This window comes from Athene cunicularia (genome assembly GCF_003259725.1).
Source record: "Athene cunicularia isolate RWA chromosome 15 unlocalized genomic scaffold, athCun1 chr15_part1, whole genome shotgun sequence".
Lineage (NCBI taxonomy): Eukaryota > Metazoa > Chordata > Aves > Strigiformes > Strigidae > Athene > Athene cunicularia.
The window spans coordinates 11,773,063-11,794,791 of NW_020799121.1; the positions used below are offsets into that span (position 1 = coordinate 11,773,063).

The 21,729-nt window shown below is 40.0% G+C and overlaps 1 protein-coding gene across 1 annotated transcript in view; it reads right to left on the minus strand.

Moving 5' to 3' along the window:
• The window catches only part of AACS (acetoacetyl-CoA synthetase), a 45,596-nt gene that overhangs the window by 21,006 nt on the left and 2,861 nt on the right, over positions 1 to 21,729 (minus strand). Inside the window, exons 3-6 of the mRNA XM_026859962.1 lie at positions 18,531 to 18,778; positions 13,994 to 14,114; positions 10,911 to 11,024; positions 2,532 to 2,629 (exon numbers count right to left, since the gene is read on the minus strand). Of these exons, the coding sequence (XP_026715763.1) occupies positions 2,532 to 2,629; positions 10,911 to 11,024; positions 13,994 to 14,114; positions 18,531 to 18,778 (581 nt within the window). The remainder of the gene's footprint in view (positions 1 to 2,531; positions 2,630 to 10,910; positions 11,025 to 13,993; positions 14,115 to 18,530; positions 18,779 to 21,729) is intronic.

The following is a 21,729-nucleotide window of genomic DNA, read 5'->3' on the forward strand; positions in this document are numbered from 1 at the left end:
ACTAAATATAAATATGCAACTGTGTCTGCTGAATATGTCACTTAACTTTCCTGTCACCCAAAGATGCATTTCCTTTTTCTTGTTCGCATCGTAATGAAATACAGTGACAATGCACCGACACCTAACTTTATCAATTAGTTTAAACCAAGTGTTATCATAATCTGTTTTGGTGGCAGAAGAGGTTTTCAAGAAGCCCCTGGTGCATTAGCTAACAAACTCAGAAATGTAGATTTAATTAATACATTAAAGTTACTCTCTAAGGGAGTATGCAATCAAATTTCCTGCTTTCTTAGGGATGTTATCATACCTACTACTTGGTATCACTTCCAAAGAAGGGACCAAGCAGCCAAACTACACAACAGCATGTGTGTGTATATACACACGTGTGTTTGCCTGTGTATACACACACATGCTGAGCATATGCATATACACCCCGTATCATTGCTGCCTGATGTTTAAAAGTGAAGACCAATGAAAGGACTAAGGGTACTCTAAGAGAAGAATCAAATATGAAGAGAAGTGTGAATCAGAAACAGAGATGACTACAATTCTCAGGGTTTTACTAATCCTGCTAACACACCCAGTTGGATTCATTAGCACTGGCAGGATCAAATCCCACAGGGCAGCCTAGTATGATACAAAAGCAATACAAACAGATGGAACTTGTAATTGCTACACTGGAACTTTAATCCAACCAGATGGCTCAGCAAGGAATTGCTTTCGTGAAAAATTCAGGTATATCAGACTGGCTCGTTCTACTCTATGAGCCTCAAATCCAGTACTAAACATGGTGCAGGGTGCCATGAATGGAGCTGTGCTGACTTTGTTAGGGCTCACCAAAGGTTTCTCACATAGTTCTATGAGCAGAACCTCTTTTTAAACTTACGTATCCAACAATTTCTTATGCACAGGCCGCAAAAAAACCTTTTCCTATTAATATACATAAATGGATAACAGGGACTACAGAAATGATGCAAAAACTGCCAAGAGTGGCATTCTGTGTGGGAGGGAGCTCAGTGGTTCTCTGACAGCAGACTTCCTGAACGCTTCTGAAGGTTTTGGATGTATGGCATTCAGAGCCTGCAATGTGTAGGCAGCTCTGAAAAGTGACATTTCTAAGCTTCCCAAAACATATATACACAATTGGATTTGAAATGTTGAAAATGCCACACTATTTCCCAAAACACAAACAAAATCTTCGTTTATGTTAACAGGACTAATGCAACTGCACAGAAGGAGGAATATCTTTTCCTTAGGGTGGAAGCCAATATCCCTGAGGATGTCTGCTGATCTCCCTCAAGATTTTAGGGTTTGAATTCATGCCAGCACATGCTGCCAAGCCAAAGGAGAATAAATGATATCGATGGCACTGCTGCTCCAAGGCTAAGTTTCATTAAAAAACTATCACAAAAACTAAATAAAGCTGGGCACTGAAAATAACAGCACATCAACATGGACAGAAAACATACCAGTGCTCTGTAATGCAAGCAAAATGAACAATCTTCCCCTAGATGAGAGATCAAATCACATTGCAAAGAAAATACTCCATACTGTCATTTTCTGAACAAGCAGAAAATATTTGTAGAACAGATTGATCATTACATGCTGTAATGATTTTTTTAATCATTTTTTCCCCAGTGATACAATCTCAAGTGTAAAAAAAAAATAGAATGCTGCTGCCCTCTAGTGCTAATCCAGAGATGACAATTCCATACATTCAGCCAGCTATTGGGGTCAACACAGATTGAGCGTATATACAACCTAAAAACTTTATTTTCTGTTTTGCAATGCACAAACAGTACATTCTCCAACTGCTTTCATGCAGAAGAAATGCTCGACACCCCATTTTAGAAGTTTTGTACCTGTTGATGCTTATGATGTGCGATAAAGACCTTGCAAAGAAAGCAGAATATATTCCCAGAGCTTCTAGGGCACATCATAATGTCTGTTTGGATACCATGATAATTTTTAATCCCATTTTACACACAGCAATATTGTATTCCTACACTAAGAAAAATTAAACAGGTTAGTGATGTTAGCCTGAAATTCCTCACCTTGTTGACAAAGATAAAGCCTTTTGGAAAAGACCAACCAAGGTGTTGCTCATTTGACTCACATAGGAGGCAGAGGAAGGGACTACGTAGGCAAAGAAACTGAAGCGTGGCTAAGCAGCCTGGGGAATGATTGGGAAGGAAAGGCCAAGCTCCAGACAACTCTGTTGCACTGCTGCTCACTTGCATGTTTAATATAGTAAAAGCTCACCAGGACTATGGATTTCACCTGAAAATATCCCAACAGTGAGTTAGCTAAAGACACTCAAATTACTGTGTTGGAAATTATTGACAACTGAAAGCAAGGGCTTTTAGTTCATGGTAGCTAGGAAAAACATAAATCCTGTGTACTTGGCTGGGCCAGGAGGTGGCAGTAAGACTAAAGTGAACAGAATCTCTGCCACTTTCATTTATCACCCTCACATTTATCTGAAACACAATAATAGCTTTTCTGCAACACACAATAATAAGGCTACTCACGTTAATGCCAAAGTCTGGTGATGTTGAACTCCAGATAGCACCAATACTTGCAGCAGCCAGCATTGCTTCTACCGCATGAATGCTGTTTGGTAAGTAACCTATGGCAGAATTTGGATGGTTAGAGATGAAAGAAAATTTTAAAATATCAAATCTTACAGTAAACACAATGTATACAAGACCCAGTCTAAACAGATTTTTAAAAAATGTAAAATCCTAGACTGAGGCATCCTTTAAAGTTTTCCACACCAATTGTAATGCCTTCCTTTGAAGTCAAATCAGTTAAAGATTTAGAAATAATTCCATTTATAAATATAGTTGTATCAATTTCTGTATCTACAAGGTTACTCCCAATTTACAAACGTTTCTGCTTAATATGACTTTCAGAATAGGAGAGCAGCACGCTGGAAAGAAGAACTGGGAGAGAGAGTGAATTTGTGGATTGAATAGGGAACATAGAGACTAAGAATACAGCACCACGCTGGGGAGTGAAACAGGTCTGTAGCAACAGCCATGAGAGAAGGAACAAGTATCTGGAAGGAAAGATTATAAATACAAATACTCATTTCAAAAGCAGAGATTCAGTTTTACAAAGCTAAACATTGCCAGAATCTTTAACACAAACAAGCAAAACCAGCGTCTCAGCTGATAAGGGAGTAATACAGCAAGACAAGCCATGGAACATTCTCCCACACAAATACAGCTCTTCAGGTTTATCTCATCAACTTGCAGCAAGATTTCAAGATTTTAATTCAATTTGTCAAGGCATACAGAAGAAACTCATGTCAAGAAAGTTAGATTTTAGGAGGGCTCCATTTGAGCAGCTCTCCAGAAGGTGCCAGGTAGAGGAGATCAACTCTCAACTGAGCAGAATCCAACCCACAAAGGAAAACATGCAACTGAAATCCACAAAAGTAGATCAAATCTTTCACATCATCCTTCTTAAGCAACCAAAAAGATCTCCAAGTACTTAAAGGCACAACAGGCCTAACTGCAGCACTCAGACATCTACTTAGAATACAGTTCTTGAAAGCAAACTTAAATGGATTGGAAAAGGTGACAGTCACTATTCAAAGAAAGATACTTATGGATGTACTTTTCCCAACAAAATCTAAGATTACAGATCTTAGTAGCAATTTCCAGTTACATTAACTTTATCAAGTAGGCGAGTATTGAGCTTGATTTTTACCCGTTTGTCTTGAAAAAATGTATCCCCTTCAGACTTTGTTAAGAGTAGACTTTAAAAGTCTTAAACGGAGATTTTTCTTCACGATTCAAAAATCAGTGAAATCCTAAACCCACTTGACCAGTTAATCTGTAAACCGCTGTGCTTTTGGGAGTAGGAACTTTGAGAACACCATTATGACTTAAACCCGAAAATTTCTGGAAATAACCCAACTGTGAATAAAAACCTCACACCATGTTAAGATATAAATTACTCCCTAGAACTGCCTAGTTTGTGGTGGTTTGTTCAGTGTGGTTAAGTACATAAAGTACAGCAAAACCTCACACCCATAAAGGCATTATTTGTTACTTTTCTCTTAGAGTCAAGGTTTATGATGCAAGGTACAGAACCCCAAAGTTTTAGCGATTTTTCTTTTAAGAGAAATCCTCCTCCTTGAACAATAATTTGAAGTTTGAAACAGATGAACCATAACAGACTAAAATGTCATTTCGTGTGACAGAAGCAGTTTTTTTAATTGATGCCAATATTTCCACTGAGCATTTCTTGGATGGGATTATCAGGGGGGCAGAGTGCAATGAAAACTGACGGGTGTCTTCTCATACTTTGGAGCAGTTATTACCTTGCCATAGCTTACAAGCACCAGTTCTATCGTAAGCAAGTTCTCTTCACCACTCCTACAAAAGCCCTCAAGGCAAGAACACAAGTCTCTGCTTATTAATGTAAGCCAGACAGTTAAATCATTACTTTCATTTGTCAGTTGGCTTTGAGGCAATGTTTGAGCTTGAGGATTTCAGCCAAAACTGCCAAAAGGTAGGAAACAGGAAAGTCAACTTTGACTTTTTCTATCTTTACCTGATCATTGCAGGCAGCCAGCCCACCTGCTCACCAGGATTTTCATGTATCTGTTCTTATCCCCATCACCAGGTATTATGAATAAAAATGTGGTTCTGTTTAGGAAAGATCCTCCAAACAGCAATGTAAGAACTCGCATTGCTTTTTTTTCTCAACAGCTCCCAAATCTAAATGACACAAACCACTTCTCCTGTCAGTCTTTCAGATTAACTGGATTCTCAGAAATAAAAACGGTTTCTCCCTTTCTCACATCAGAGATTCTGCAAACCAATTACAGCAACTGTCACGTATATAAAACTCCCTGCATTTGCCTGTGCCCCTTGAGATATTGACTTCAAAGCATTTAGTAGGCTGACGTGGGTCTTAAGTGTCTAAAACTTGGTAAATAGGAATGCTGCTGACAAAGATGATGAAAAAAATCCAACTTTTTTAGCTGGATCCACATCAGGGGTCACAGAACAGTGTATGGAAGCTCTGTACTACAGAACAATAATGGTACAGCTAATTTAAATACTCATCATATGGTTGCTCATATATATAACTAGAGGCTCTGTGTTCTTTGAGACAATACTTTGGCTAAGGATCAAATTTAGCATTTTTCAACGTGGGCAAGGTCTACAGCTCTATCTCTGTATCTTAACTTAATTTTTTGAAGCTGGTAAAAGCAGAAACTACCTTCTGTTACTAGAAAGAGGAAGATCTTCATACCCTCTTTGAGTGAACTAGAAAGCGATTGAAGAGGACTCAAAACATAGGAGTTGGGAAACCAGCAACTAGGAATTCAGAGTAGGAAATACCAGAGGCAGCACTCCTCCTGACTCGTATGTATAAAATCTCTCTAAGGACAAAGAAATAAAAGCTTTACTTTGACATAAAACCAATGACAAATCTCTAAGTAGGACAAGGGATATCTTAAAAACACTGCATGGAGTCTTTTTTTAAGGGGCACTTATAGCCTGAGCTGCTCAAGAGAGCATTTTCTGTCAGTTGCTATTTACATAATCTAGCAAATGCTGAGATTAAAGTTAGGTTTGGTCATTTACACTACAGTACTTTATCAAGAGAACAGGTGAAGAATATAGTCCAAAAATTTCTGGTACAATCATACTGGAAACTATGTCAAAAGTTTCATCTCTCAGAGTGCTCAGAACACACTCCCTGCAAGCATCTAATGCCTTCATGAAGTAGAATAAATGTGTACTCAGAGAGAGGCATCCACACATTCATAGTCATCTGAATGAAAAACACACCAAAAACTTGGACCCTGCATCAAAAGTTTAGTTTGAGCCTTACAAGAATGCATCAGGAGGAAGAAAAGTAGGGAGCTGCAACTGAAGTATGTTCTCAATGGCTTACACTGTTGCTCCACACCAGCTCTCAAACAGAAGAGACAATTCAAAGACTAGACATCCAGTTTCTCTTTTTGATGTTATTATAACATTTCATACTCCTGTAGGACTTTAAAGTGGTCATCCTACCTAACACTACTGTGGCCTGAGACTATTAGTAACATGCTAATCTTCTTACAAAGCTAGCTTTAAAACCCACGTAAGCAACTAGGGCTAATACAGTTACTATAGATAAAATACCAGCTTTAAACAATGTAATTCATTGATGTTTTGTTAAGGATTTTTTGTGTGCACACATGGGGAAGATTAGTTTGTTTTTAACTGCTGACTTGTAATAGAACAAAGCTGGCTACAGGGATATAATAGAAGCAACCTACCCGGAGATGAAAAACACAGATACTCCCAGTTTTATTTTATTCCTGCTGCAGTCATTGTTATTTGCCAAACTGATGGCCAGTGGGAGACCAGGAGTGCTTCACATGTGGATCTCTAGCTTGCATTAGGTATTATATCTGTCTCTTCTAACTGTTCAAGCATCATCGCAGTATTGCAAGACATCTTTAGAAGAGACATTTCACCACACATCTGCTTCAATTATGTTTACTATTAAGTGCTATCTCCTTAGTGATGGAAAGTGAAGACTAGGATGAAATCAAGCTGAAGAAGTGCTGACATTGCTGCCTGTCCACCCACATTCACCCATCTCCAACTTTAACATACTATTACTGTCATGATGCAACAATAAGTTGTATTCAACAAACTAGGGGATATGTTAAGTATAATGAAAAGTTAAAGCAGTCTTGTCTTAAAGGCAGTAAAACATGGAGATGAAATCCACAAGAAAATGTTATTGGTCTTGTGTTTAATTCTAACAGCTCAAGATTTAAAGTGATTTAAAAAGAAAGCAGCAACAAAGGACATTAGAACCTGGCAGGCTGACTCAGTGTTGGGCAACTATAATAAAATTAATAAAATATCTCCCTTCTATTTAAAAGCTGCTTTTTCAGAAGGAGTAAGAGCCTGCCCTGTATTACTGCTATAAACCACATGAAGAATCACCCTTCCTTCTGCCACCTGCTATGAATTTTGGAACAAATTAGGTCCCAACAGGTTTCGGCAAGCTTTGGAGAGCCTAATCTTTGATATCACAAGTGGGTGTATGACTCAATTTCCTACCCAACACTTAACATATCTCTCCCATTTCAATTTGGGATTTGGAGAAAAGCCTGCAGCCTCAACCTCCAACTATGTTATGGTTTAGCTTTTCCAAGGACTGCCAATATCCTCTGGCATAGGAGAGAAACATATGAAAAGTTGAGACCCAATTTAAAATATCTATCTCCCTCTCAATAGCTAGATTGCTGTTAAAAATCCCACTGGATTTCTTTCACAGGGAAGCTCCCCCTAGATATGGGCTCCTGCCCAAGGCAAAGCAATCAGTCAGGAGTCTAGGACTGGGGGCACCAGGGGAAGGGAAGGAGGGGGATCTGCACAACAGCTCAACTAGGGGAGGTGATACGGGTTCACTGACTGAAGATTACAAGGAAAAGTCTCTCACCAGCCAGAGTAAGAGGGCGGAGTGGATTCAAGTAGAATGCGAGAAATTGTCCAGAAAAAAAAGCAGCGTGTTGAAGACTGGATAATTGTAAAAGCTCTACCTGAGCCCCAAAACATACCATGATTTTAAGGACACAGGTTGCCTAGATTCATTAATCTTTTCTGTTATCAAAAGTAGAGAGATTTGTAAGGACTGCAAGTGCACTGCAAGCCTGCTTCCAGAAATAAGCTATAACTGCTCATAAGATGGGCTTAAGTTACTGAAATGCTCAAGGGGCCCAGCACAGACACTTGGTACCTACAGCAGCTGGGCAGAAAGGTCCCTCTTGTGAAAGTGCCAGACAGGAAACTTTTGCTCAGGAAACACACAACAAGGCCAAGGGAAAAAAAAAAAAAGAGCTGCAGCTTACTCCAACGATGGGAGCTTAGCTCCAGAGATTTAGGGAGCTGGGATCCAAATAGTGGTTTCCATTATATTTTCAATGTATTTGTTTCCTTTTTCATTTGTTTTGGGGTTTAGGTTGGGGTTGGTGGTGTGGTGTGTCAAGTAACACTAACACTACCAGATATCCTGATGCCTCCACTTGAAATCACTAAAAATCCTTCCAGGCTTCCCAATGGAGTCAACATACATATTTTCTCTCCCAAGAACAGGATCAAGTGCATGGTTAAAGTCCTACCCTTTCCGTGGAAGGAAGCCCTGACATTAAGGATGAATTTTCAACAGAAACTTGGAATTGCTACCTTCTGCAAGCATGTAAAAAACCTGTATAAATAAAAAAAGCACTAAAGCATACTGTTTTATTCATACAATCATTTTTTTAAAAATTAACTACACTTTTTAATTTAAATAAGAGCTGCCAAAATAACAAGATTCAAGAGTCAGCCAGCCTCCAGTTTGCTAAGCAAAACTGAGTCATTAACTAAAAGGAACTGTTATTAAAATTATAATAAGAGCATTATTAGCTTAATTATTAGCACCACTGACTACAGCTATATTTCAACAGCACGCTTTCTCCAGCAACCAAGTACATTTCCCCAGCATAGCGTACCTTAACTAAAAGCTGCTCAAGATGAGCACAAAATGACAGTGTCAATATGACGACTTCTTTTCCCAAGCGTAGCATTTCTAACTGGTTTTGATTAGAAGAGTTCTAACAGTGATAACCAGGCTGCAAACAGGACTAACTCACACTTAGAACACAAAACATCTCATCCTATTAAATGTGACTGCACCTGGTCATGCTTAAACATTAGTATTACATCTGTTACCCTGGTGAGCAGTATTTTCTCCCCAGAGATTAAAAACCTTTCATTTAGCATCAGGCATCAACATGTAAAGTCTAAGAAATGGACTTTAACCTGAGAACTAGGACAGCAGCAAAGAACAGCAGGTTTCTACACACAGGAACACACCAAAGCTACAGCTGTTGTGAGTTACAAGTTCACAGCTGCTGTCCTCCGCCAGCGTGGTGTGTTCATACAGAGTTTTCATTCACACAAAATATGAAAACATACCCAGTAATTACTCTTCTGCATTGTCCACTTCACCACAGCACAATTCATCATATTATGGGATTTGAAACTGGTACAGAGCACCCTTTTTGCCACTAAAGCATGAGACTTAATCCTTCAGGAACAACTGGTTTGAGCCCTCTTATGACTTTTTATTTACTCATAAAACAATACTGAATAGTGTATTAAATCCTCACAAGCAGTCTACAAAGCAGTGCACATGACTTTCGTACACATCAAGAGAAATTTCATTGCAAAAGTCAAAAAAGAGGCATTCAGCCTGCTTCATGACGACAAACACTTACAGAAAGCATTAAAAGGGTCAACAGAAACCCGATTAGGACATTGACTGGTTTCATGATGTCCAAGTTTCCAGTTACATGCAGTTATGTATTGTTTTGCCAATGTCTTTGGGGCAATTTTTTAAAATAGACACAACCCACTTCTACCATTTAACACACAGAGCAGAGGACAGGTAGTAAGAAACACTACACTTATGTTCTAAATACTCAGACTTTGTAGAGTGTAAGCTTTCCTATTCATTAGTTTGGTTTCAGAGGCTGTCGTTCCTCAACAAGTCATCAGATATGAATGTGACAGTGTTAAGGTTGAAAATGGAGTCAAAATTAGAGCATCTTAAGTTAGTTTTCATTCGGACAAACCTTCCTGTCTTTGCTGGATGCTTCAAACCCAATTTAGGATTTAGCTCTAATTCTATGTAAAAAACAAGACACCAGCTGTGATCATTAAATGTTCAGTTATCAATTCTGCAGAATACTCATACAATATGCACGAAGTATGAGCTCTCAGGTATATTTTACATTTGCAGGTCATTCGTGGATTTAATAACGCATACCCTTTTGGTTTTGAAGGCATGGGTTTGAGTTCTGGTTTGTAACATACAGAAAACAAACCAAATGGTTTCATCACTTTGAATTTGCATCATATGAGAATTTACACATACTTAGGATAATGGCCAAGTATTGCTCAAAGAACATGTGATTCCAGTAGTAAAATGGATGAACACTTCAGCAGAAGTACCAAGTAAAAAAGCAAAGGAGCTTCAAGGATACTGCAGTTTTGACTTGCACTACACTGAAGAAACTAAAGAACATATGTTACAGAGCACATGAAGTACAGAGATGGAGCAGCTCAGCTGGAGATCAAAACCAGCAATTTAGAAATAAATGGACTGAGGCTAGCTTGAGTAACTCCTGTCTATGCCTAGACTGTATACGATACAAACTGTTCACAAGACAAAGAACTGTTTATATAGAAAAATCCACATGACAGTCTTAGGACAGGAAATATTACTCCAGAAAATTGTGTTACTGAAAGGATCACAGGGTTCTAACTACTAAGCTCTGCATTGATATGACTTGAAAATTTACTGCTCACCAGCTGTTCGCTACCACCATTCTGGAAGACACTGCTTCCAAAAGGCCTGGTGGCAGAAGGTAGCATAAGTCCATTCCTCAAGAACTGCAATTCACTCTGCACCATAGCACCTGGGGCTGCAGGGTCAGTAATTGCCAGCTGGCTCCGGAACAGACAACCTGGGACCATAATCTCCAAGATTCACCCCGTGTGAAAATGCAAGACCTTGTGAGTCAAGGCTCAGCTAGATGCGAAGTCTCCATTACCTCTGCTTCCACAGAGTGCTTATGAAGCAGACCTTAGTGAAGCTATGAATGAGGTATTTTCCTTCCCCCTCCAGTGCTAGAGAATTTGCAGGCTAATCCAGGTTCCGTTCCTCTAGAAATGTATTTCATACAAATGTAAATATAGCAGCATAAAAGCCCTTTCTTTAGAATGTTTCTGTGAAATAGTATTTCATATTCATGTTTCTACAACCCCGGATACTCACTTGCGTATTTCAAGAAAATTTCACCTCCTGTCCTTTAAAAAAACCAAGTTACTCACCCACAACTCTGTCTCCTACTTTTACTCCCATCTTCCTCATAGCTGCAGCATACAAAGCTACAGCTTGTCTCAGTTCCTCAAAAGTAACTTTCAAGATTTCTTCTTTGCCTTCCTCTGAAGAAAGAAGATTAAAACAAACGGTCAGAAATGATGCACTGCAACATAAGTAGAATCTAGTACAAACAACAAATTCCAAAAGAAAAAAAAGGAAAAAACACAAATCAGTTTTAGGATAAGAGTTTCCACTAATAATAAGACCTTTTGCTTTTCAAGTTCCTCTTACACTGTACCAGGTTTTTCTTTTTAATGGGAATCGAGTATTAATCAGTTTTATTCATTCCGTAGGCATAAGGACATTTTTTAAAGGCAGGAACATACATCTGTGAAATTGCAAACTATCCAGTGAAGAAAGGTGTGTTCTCAGAGAGCATTCATGAGAAAGCGTGCGCTCAAAGCTACTTTCTAACACAGAAAGAACCACCTCACTTCCCCTTTTTTGCTCCGTTTTCTCATTAGATCTAGGAAGCAGCATCAAGGTGCCAACTTTGTGTTTTATTACAGCAAGTCGCCATTGACTAGAAAATCGTGCACATACAGTTGCTAAGGTCTGAGTTTCAATATGCTTTTTTTAACATCTGCGTTTGCCAACACACCACAAAGCAAATAAACTAAACTGGACTCCATTCATCTCTGAAAAGATCTGCAGGGAGTTTTCATTTTTCATACTGAATGTCAAATGTTACATAAGCTATTAATAAATCACTCATGAAACAAAGTTAACAAATCTAAATGTTATGAAAGGCAAAGTTTGTCATCTTAAAGGTCCCTTCCTGTACTTCCTCAGTGTGACTCCTTCTAACCATTTGGTCTGTCCTGTTTCCAGTATCCAGCACTCCTTAGGAAAACACACATGCCAAGGATGTTGCAACAAAAATATACTGCATGCCCTGGTACTGCAGGACCTTGCAGCATCCCTTAAGCAGGGAACAGTTTTTTACTCTTCTGCCTTCTTAAGACTTCCATCCCAGTAAATTTGGGCTTAAACAGAGCATGATGTGATGGAAACACAGAAGCCAGTGCGATATGCAGTTCCTAAGCTGAGCAGGGACTGCTGACAGATTCTGTGTTCCCATAGAACAGGAAACAGGACTCTGATCTTGCTCCGTGATTAAAGCCCCCAGGAGAAGGGAGTCACAAGTAAGTGATCCACTGTGGGAGCCAGTGACAAGTGACATTGTTGACAAGAGTTACACTTACATTCCTGTGCTCTGTTGCACTCACACGGCTCTCAGAACCATCCCCTAGTGAACACACAAACCTGGCACAGGTTCCCAAAGCACCACTCTGACCTAGCAGCGACAGGCTAATAAAAAAATACTCTGACTTAAGAGATGTTAAGAAGATTAAATACAGAAGGTCATGAAAACAAATGCAGGTGGAAGTCTGTTCAAAGAGAAGTAAATGTTCCCTCCAGCACCGATACAGTATTCAACTGGAAAATAATTTTGCTCCTTTTGGTATCATCACCAGTGACTGTCTCCAGTACACTCCATGACTTCATAACAAGAAACAATATCTACAGGGACAATGTAAGTGCATGTCAAATTAAATAATTCACTAAGTTAATAATAATTCCTTCAATAATTTGAACTGAAAAATATTTAACTCCTGTTCCTCAAGTTGCATGTTTAGCTTTTAACATTAAAAAAAAAAATCAATTACTTCAATTCTACATACATTTAGAGTTGACTTACTGATCACTGTTTGGCTTTCAGCTGTTGCACAAGATGTATTCAATAACTACATTGATTTTTTTTTTTTTTCTCCATTAATACATAAGAAGCTTTTCTAATGATCTCAAAATTTGAAAGCAATGACTACATCACTTAGAAGCCAGCTTTCTGTCACAAGCCTCATCTCCATCAGACTTCACCAGATCAATTCTGATTACACCAAAACTGGGTCACAGATTTTCCCCAGTCTCTCTGAACTGGTAGTTGATTTTTTTATATATTTCTATAAATATATATATATATGATCAGAGAGGTTTCTTTCAATACATCTACGCAGTAAAATGCAACTGAATTTCTTCAGCAGTAAGCTTACAGGACAATTCTGTTGTCCCACATTGTTTTTAAACAACTATCAGAATAATACATATGCAAAAACCGTTCTCCATGCATCAGAAATCAGAAGTTAGGACTTAACACCTACACAATCAATCCATAGTTCTGCATAATTTTCTCTGCTAATAAACTGTAAAACTGCCTTGTTTATTGTTAAGCTATTAAGAAGCATCACCACTTGGTCAGTCTTAGGATAAGGATTAGGTCCAGCAGAAGGGGAGCCCAGAACACAACTCCAAAAGGAAACGTTCACACACCCGCACAGAAGCTAATCCCATCTAACAGAGATTAGAATCATTTTACAAAGTTACCAAAGTCGGCAAATATATGGAAGGGACTTTTCTATCTTAACATTGCCATCCATATTATGAGTATACCCAGGTTTTACCACTTAAATCTTCTCCAATATAACAAAAAATTAAGACTGAACTTTAGTGTTCCAGAGGAGTGAAGTTCCAAGTCTTCCATGTATGTAACTGTCCTTCCTTTATGTACTGTCAAGAGCAGAGTTAATCCTACCTACGCCCCATATAGTCCTTAGTATTCCTAAAATAAAAAGGCATAGGAAGAGGGTGGGAAAGACAATACCAAGTAACAGTGCCAAAACATTTCCTTAAGGCAAGGTTTAGGTAAGTGTTGATGATACAGTTAGAAGAACAGCTCAGATACTGAGTGATGCTAAACACAGTATCATTTCTACTACCTTAATGCAGTTAAGCACATTCTAAGAAAACTTTGTTTAGTTTTCAAGGACTTTTCTGAACTATCTGTACGCCCAGAGCATGTTTTACTGGTTTTTTTGCAGAGATGTATCATGGATTCTGCAGAGGTACTGACTATTTTCCTCGTCTCCTCACCTAAGCAAGTTTATTTCAAGGTTTCAAAAAATGCAGAGCTGTTTAATACGGCATAGTCCTGTGAACTATAAATAAATACAAGCCATTAATTGTTTCTTACTTGCTGCATACAGTGCAATCTTGTCATTGTCCTTGTGCTTCAGAAGATTTTCTGCATAGTTCAGACGGCTACCTTTAAACCATTCCGGGACATCCGCAATACTTTTGGATGTATCAATCACCTGAAAAAAAAAAAAATATTCCTGGAAAACTGTAGTAATTTTTTCAGAGCGCTGCACAGAAATCAACTAATTAATTCTAAGCTCTTTATAAAAATCTATTAGGCAAGTATCATTTCTCCCAGCTTACAGATGGCAAACAGGCACTAGATCCTGTAATTATAGGCCTGAATAGATTAATTATTTGTCAACTGTTGCAAAGACATCATTACAACAAAGATAGAAAAAGTTCCTTGCTGAAAGTTCTACCTTCAGATCAGCCTTAAACACACCAGTGAAGCAAACCACTCTGACTACATCCTGACCACAAGACACACACAAACCACAGAGCACGCTGGGGTTGGTTTTGCCTCTGGGAACACGGCAAAGGGGAACTGAGCTACAGAGTACTGTGCTCTTTACCAAGGCCTATGCTCCAGCCTCTTACAAAAATCAAGGCACAGGAAGGTGTGAGCACCCATTCTTTGCCAGCATGAGTCACAAGGTACAGAGACAATAGTAATTCAAATAAACCCTAGACTAAATAAGGGAACTGTATAGTCAAACACAACGAAAACACTCAAGCTTCTTATTCCAATTCACCGTTTTTTCAGATTAAGTTGCAGCAAACAGTTAAGTACTCCACAGCTTCATCCAAAGTGCAGAAGTACTATTAACCTCTCCAACCAAACCCAAATATTGTATTACAAACAGAATACACATTTCTACCATCCTGGATTTGCTGTTTTCTAAAAAGAGGGTCCAACAACCGAAGCAGCCCATATTAAGTAATTCCCCATTTAGGACTAAGACACAAAATATTGAAAAATACAATGCAAGTCACAAAAATATGTTCAGTTGAAACAACTTCTTCCCATCTTGAGCTAATTAAGCCTCAAAATATTAAGTTACCCCTTCATAAGTCATGACTACACCTTTAATAAGTGATAGGCAAAAAAAGCTCCTTTGCATTAGCCACGGATGTATATAAATTCCTCCGAAAATGTTAAACTGTTTAGAGATTCAGCTGCACAGCAGCACACGCATTTTGTAATCTGTGAATTGAAACTTTATTTTATAGCTGTGTTTTTGAAAGCTTCAGTGTATACCCTCAGCTTCTCTCTCATGGACTGCACATGCAGTACAGAAAGAGCATTCTTCCAGACCAAGTTAAGGGGTCTTCTGAAAGCCAGATAGAACTCAAAATACCTCCCGTTCTAGAAAACCTAGTATGTGTGCTTTGAGATGTGCAGTGTATGTACTACTGGAGACAACCCTAAAATTCATTTTTATACAAGAAGTTAAAGCTCGTGTAGAAGTGCTCTACTGTATTACCTTATTACAAACTAATTTTCTAAAAATGGAAATTCAAGTAGATTTCTTTGCTCATAACAATTATCTAAAACCGTAAATGTTATAACTCAGTTCATCAACTCAGGTTGCAGAATTTTTTTTTTATACCAATATATTACTGCAGTAATTAGAAGCCACTCTTAAAACTGACTCAGTAATGAGTTCCTTAACTTGAAGAAAAGTGAGCAGAACATTTTCAGCCTTTTCCAGGACATGATCTAACATAACTCTATTTTTTCCTGAAGTGTAACACCCCTTCAAAGAGCTCTACTAGCATAAGGTGCTGGACTCACACACCTGATGCTCCATTATTTTCTACTCAGGTAATACCTATGACTCCTAGTTAAGCCCAACCTCTTTGGTAGTGGGACTCTGTTATATGAGCAGCCTGATCTCTCCCTTAGAGTCAAGTTCTCAGCAAGCAACAGAAGCTCAAGGTCTGCTATTTAGTGAAAGATCCCAGTTCTAGCAAGTCTATGAAAACACAGAGCTCCGCAAACCTTTCACTTCATACAGTCCCAACAAATGCTCAGCAAGTCTACAGGAAAGGGAAAGAAGTGCAGTCTGCAGCACTGCTGACTGCAGTCCTCATTAAACGAGTGAGGCTTTACTCCTACTCACAGCAGCACTAAGGCACACAAGGCCAATTTATATGGTTTGGTGAACGTACCAACTATCAGCTGTACTCCATGCCACCAGCTCCTGTTCTACAATTGCTCTTCAGAGCAGCTGATCAGTGACTACTTCCCAAGCCTCAGCAGCTACAAATAAGCACCACATTAACAATATCCTCTGTCCACACCTCTACTGCATCTCCCCTCCTTGCAGTGGCTTGCTAATTGTGCTATAACCACACATTATCACGCCCCAGAAATTCTTCTTACCCTAAGCAGAAGCTGTACCTTTGAGAATTGAGACAGATAATTCTTGCCTTACTGTGGTACACGTGACGCTCTATATGACCTGAAGAGCAAAACAGCATCTCTCATGGAACACTAGAGAGCGGATATTATCAGAATGCTCAAAGCAGCCCCTCCACAGCAACTGCTGTCAGATGTTTCTTGTAGCAAGAAGAGAAATAAGTTTAAACTACACTTAAAAATCAACAGCTACCTGTAACTTGACATAATGCCAATCTTGCCATGCCAGGATAGCTTCATACACTGCAAGTACCCTCGTTCTTTTCAGGAGTGACATGGATATCAACTGCTATAGAGCAAAGGAACATGTCTACACATACTTAAAACCTTTACTAAATTTAAATAAAACACTATTATACATGCACACACAAATTTATTGCTTTTCTTTGAAAGACCTGTGAAAGTAGAAACTGCTTCACTGGCTAGAACAAAGGAGTCAACTCTGGTTCATGAAAAATTTTATTTTTCTCGAAGCACAATGCTTACTTCCAACAAGGAGCAGAGACCAAGTTGTAAAACACTTCAAACTTTTCAGCTCTTTAGCTACCACAGAACAGCTCAGGTACCACTACCTGCCTCTCCTCCTGACATGCAACAGAAACAGACCAACAGCAAGTCAGCTTTGATGTTTAGCAAAGCTGGAGTCAAGCTTTAAAACCAACACTATGCTGACACCAAGGAAAAGTTAGAGACAAACAGCATTATCCATAAAGTGCAAATCAAATATCTTCTTCTGCAGTACTTGTCTATCAGCTGGCACTGCCTCTCCTGTTTTAAGATCTCACATCGCAACAAGACCCTTGTAGAATATGCAGGCAGGGGCCTTGAAGTCTAGTTAAAGCCTTCCTAGACATCCCCATCTTCTTTTCATCCTCAGGAAACATCCACTTTTAGGCCACCACCGCCTGCTTCGGTCTCCCTTCCAGTTCACCAGCCACTGGTGATGTCTGGAGGGGCAGACTTCCAGAAGTGCCAGTCCTGCAAGGCAAGAGAACAAGAAGTGTTACCGTCCAGCCTGTTCAGTACAGATACAAGGCTGCAAAATAGCTCCTCTGAACTGCTTGCTCAGGACAATTTGCATTCATGTGGAAACTTCGAAAAATAGCCTCCCTAGCAGCACAGAATCTGTAGAGAAAATACAGCATCCGAACACAACCTGGCCAGATTTTGAACTACCATCTATAGAAAAAAATAGAAGATTACATGTTTACAGTCTTCAGACTACATACTTCAAAAAGCAGGCTACTTCTTACATTCTTGCTGAATTCACTCTTTAAAGGGTGGGTCACATTACGACACCTGAGCATGCAGTAGCATGGCAGGAGGAACCACTTCATCTCATCATATCATGCAGTACAAAAATCTGCAAGACAGAATAAGGCAAAAGAAACATACCAGTTCCCTCTGCAGAGCTGCCAGCACTCCAAATGTTCTTGGAACAGATGGTCTCCAGGGATTAAGATACAAGTCCAGTTCTCTCTGCTAAGTCCCAGGAAGGTTCCTCTCCATCACGCTTTTGAAGAAATTTAGCCCATCATCTTCCTCAGATGGAAAACTGCAGGCTGATGTTGATATCTTATGCCAGAACTGTACAAGGACTCCAGTTTTATCCTCCACTTGCAAGAGGAAGTCACCTTTATCTCAAGCAACACTGTGGCATGGTCTGGTACTCCACTTGTGATCGCGTGCAACCACTACCATTCCCTCAGATATTTCAAGACTACATCTGATTGTAGAGATTTCCACAACCAGTTCTACAAAACTGGAGTGGAACAGGTGTGTTTACCAGGTAAGCTGACTCAGGGAACATAAACATGAACTTGACTGCATGCCAGCATTTATAAAATCAAGATGAACTTCTACCAGCACAACCCTAAAACAGAAGGCAGTATAGACTCCTCACAAGCAGCCAGGACTGCCAAGGCATTTGAGAGCACATGACCACAAGGACACTACACCAGAATTGTTCAGGATAATAGAACTTGAAGATTCCACTGTCCTAAAGCATCAGAACACCACCATCCACCACAAGGAAATTCAGCACTGTACACCTGACTGATCCTTTGTATCACTTGCAAAGGTTGCAGGAACAGGTTAAAAGATTTGGTTGTAAAACTCGTTTAGCTCCCCTCTCTGTTGCACCTGACTGTTTAAGATAAACACTTACCTCATCATATAGGCGAGAACATACGATGTTACTGTACTTCCAGAACTCTGCCCAGAAGTCTGAGAAGGATTCCACTGACCACTGGTATAAGTCATCGTAGTTGGCTAGAAGTAATAAATATCTGTTAGCGTTATGCAGATAATTACAGGAATTTAGCCAAACTACAATTAGGGATATCCTGGATAAAGAAAATATGTAGTCAAAACAACCAGTAAGATAAAACTGGTAACAGAGTAGATCACTCCTCTCTGTTCAAGGCAAGTGACTATGGCATCAACAGAAATAGTTTACTTGAACACTTGAACAAATGGCTTCATTTCACCCGACTGTGTTACAAGCCATTTGCCACCACAGAGACGGGGCCTTTTCCTAGTAACACCGTGCAACATCTACCCCAGCATCAGCTAAGTTGAAAATCAGACAGCAGGACAGAGTCCTGCCTGCTGACACTTTCAGTCCTTATCACATCATCAACACGATTCTTTCGTACAGCAAAAGATAAACAAGTCTTCCCAACAAGAGACATTTGCTGTATGTTTCTAGTCCAGAACCACAGACCTCTGAGAGCACGGTAACAAGGAGACTAGACACACAGCACTGTTACAATGGAAGCATGTGTTGTTCCTCGATAAATAAGACGTCTGACATACTGCTGCCTACCTTTTCATGCTAAAACAGCATGAATCAAGTGAAACAAAATGTTTACTAGCTAGATATCAAAACCATGACCTGACATTAAAAACATGGAAATAATCAGTTTAAGTCTTACATGACTGAGACAGATGAAGTGATTGAGGAATGTATACCAAAAACCCCACAAATCAAACTAATTACTGAAATTCAGTGTGTAAGATTTTTAGGTATGAGTAATTGAAGCTAATTTCTCATCACCAGCTTAAAAGGGACATTCCCAAGTCATGTCCATGCTGTCTGAAGCTGTGCCAACAGCCAAATTAAATATGAATATCTGCCATCAGCAACAGAAGTAAGTTTCCTGCTCTGCCAACTGTTTCTTATTTGATGCTTTCAGCTCAACCACTCAAAATAATTTTCTCCAATTATTTTTGTTTTGTCATCCTGTTAGCCAGCTGATTGCTTCAGAAGTCATCTTTGCATCCTCTTCCTACAAGGAGGACATGTTCCAGTTTTATAAGAGGAAAAAAACATTCAAAACCATCTCTACACTGCTACACACACTCGATCACTACAGCTGTTCCCCCACCCAGTCTGTCCCTTCCACATCTTATTCCACTCAATCTTTACCATCAATGTGAGATTACTCCCTAGCTATTACTGACATAGTAGAAGCAAAGGCAAAGACTCTTCTCCATAACTCAGCTTTTGCCTACATATTGCCTCAATCTCAGCCTCCTACATACCCTTTTTTACACTCCACCCAAGTTACTCTTCGCTATTCTGCATGCTGCACATCAGCTGGTGTGGGGATAAGACTTTGCCAACGGAAAGTTCAAGCTTCCATCTCCTCCTTCAAGAACCAATTGTACCACATGCTCTGAATCATTTCATAAATGCAAAAAGCTACAAGTCACCACTAATCTCGTTTCTTGCAATGTGAACAGTTTGTTCCATCTTGTATATACAGTCTATACTTGTCTATACAGTTTGTCCCCAAATGAGCTTTAGCATGCAAGTCCTTCAGGGCACAGGCCTGTTATTCAGCAATTAAACACAGCATCCTGCTACAGCATTTTCAGGGCCGGGCAGAGGCACGCCATCTGAAGGGTTATATTGCCCTTAGCTCTCCTCAGTCAGTCCACATCTTAATGTTACATAAAGAATCCATTCTTAGCTGTTGAATAACACACAGACCAATGAACATCAGTTCAAATCTAATGGAAGTTGACAAAGGTTTCTATATAAGCACAAGAATCCACTTTTGAATAGAGGTAGGCACTTCAAAATGGGGTGAAAAGAGTTCTAGTTACAGACATAAATGTGGGCAGCCCATCTGAAACTGCATTCAGTCTTGATCATGAGTACCAGTTACATGACATTTCTACTCAGGAGTTAGCTAAAATGCTGTAGTAAGTTGTTTCCTACATAGCAGGAGACTTAAGACATTTGTGTTCAAATGAGAAATCCTCCAGGAATCAAAATAATGACCTGCCTTGCCTATTAGAGTAAATTCCCTATCAAGATGTATAGGTGTTTGCCATTTAAAACAAAAGTTTTTTGTTTCCATGAACTGCTAGAAGCAACAGGTATATTGCTACTACCCCAGAATATCTGCTTATAACGCAGAGACACTTACACTGGACTGACAAACTTGTCAGGCCACTTGCCAAAACTACTCCCTCCATAAGCAACCTGGTCCTCAGATACTTGGGGAGAAGAAACAGCATAAAACAAAACAAGTTAGTCAGGTCCGGAGGGTTTGACCCTCCATGCACTGACACCCACCTGGTGCACGATGTGAGTGAGCCCAGCACCACTGACTCCTGACACCCCGGAGACACCACCTACAGCTCAGCAGGCACTGAAAAACCAGACCAGCCTGGGCTGGAAGACACCTCTGGAGGTTCTCAACCCCCTCCTCAAAGCAGAGCTAAATTCAAAGTTGACAGGTTGTTTCCAAGTCAAAGGACTGCACGCCTACTCAGGTATTTCTGAACGTGCATGACACAGAGCTTGAAGTTCAAGAGCTTAAGCAGATGCACCACAAGAAAACCCTTAGCTTCCACCACTGAAACAACATACACATCACCTTTTACCTCCCAGCACACTTAAATGTTACAAAAATATACCCTTCGTAAACAAAGATGAGCACGGCCCTAACTCAAATCTCAGACGTTCATTGTTACAGCACCATATTAAGGCTTGTCTTAACCCCTCAGCCATGACAGCAGCGATCCCTCCTTCCCACACCTCCTCAAACATGAAGTCACTTCAACACTGCTACTCACCGCGGCAAGCCCTGCCAGCCGGAGGCAGGCACACGGCGGGCGGGCGCTCACAGCGGGTACCAGCGCCGGCGCTGCCCGGCCGCCACCCAGCAGCAGCGCCACGAACAGATAAGGCTGTTGGCGTTTCCCATCAGCATCTCCCTCCCCGCTCAGCGCGATGCTGCGCCGGAGGCCTCCGCACCAGGCACGGCCGGAGCATCCTACCCGCAGCCCCCCGACCGCTTCACCCCCCGCTCCTGCCGCGGGGGCCCCGCCGGCACCTCGCTGCCCTCCCC